The sequence below is a fragment of the Gavialis gangeticus genome, unplaced genomic scaffold (assembly GCF_001723915.1).
Source record: "Gavialis gangeticus isolate Ggan-Ray unplaced genomic scaffold, GavGan_comp1, whole genome shotgun sequence".
In the NCBI taxonomy this organism is placed as follows: Eukaryota; Metazoa; Chordata; order Crocodylia; family Gavialidae; genus Gavialis; species Gavialis gangeticus.
In genome coordinates, this window is record NW_017729028.1 from 36,621,601 (window position 1) to 36,622,280 (window position 680).

Consider the following 680-nt stretch of genomic DNA (forward strand, 5'->3'; position numbering starts at 1 on the left):
AAGCTGTGCCAGGGGTCCCGCAATGACCTCTGCTAATTCGATTAATGAAATCCCTGGCACATCTGGGCATGAAAATATTTCTGTATAAATGCCCACACTTACAAAACACATCTCTGGTCCACCTCTTTTCTTACCCTCTATCACTTTGTGTTCCATACAGGTTCACATTCAAAATGCCACCCTAGCAGGCGGAGTAGCAGTGGGGTCCTGTGCTGACTTGGGCATCCAGTCTTTTGGCGCTATGTTAATTGGTTTTGTTGCTGCAATCATCTCTGGCATCGGATTCAAGTTCCTGACTGTAAGTCTCAAATAAAGTAACATGTATTGGGCTTATTTTTGACCTCACACTGAGTTCTTTGATTCATAAAATCATAGAAAAGTAGGGCTGGAAGGGATCTGTAGAGCAGTGGTTCTCAATCTTTTGTGTACCCAGACTCATTTGTAAACATCCCAATCTCAACCCACTCACCCTTGACCCACTGCCACCTGCCACCAGCCTCCCAGTGTGTGGGGCAGGGGGTGGGTGTGGGGGGTGGAGGTGGAGCATGGGGGGACTCTAGCAGCTTTTTGCAAGCTGGAAGTCTGCCAGCCTGCAAAGGAAAAGCCATGGTTTTGCACATTTGTCTCCTTCAAAGGAGAATCCATTTTTAAAGTTTGTTCACAACCCTTTCATATATTCT

At 46.3% G+C, this 680-nt stretch overlaps 1 protein-coding gene across 1 annotated transcript in view; it reads left to right on the plus strand.

Annotated features, from left to right (window-relative positions):
- RHAG (Rh-associated glycoprotein) overlaps positions 1-680 on the plus strand; it is a 44,045-nt gene that overhangs the window by 27,679 nt on the left and 15,686 nt on the right. Inside the window, exon 6 of the mRNA XM_019520953.1 lies at positions 161-298. Coding sequence (XP_019376498.1) covers positions 161-298 — 138 coding nt within the window. The remainder of the gene's footprint in view (positions 1-160; positions 299-680) is intronic.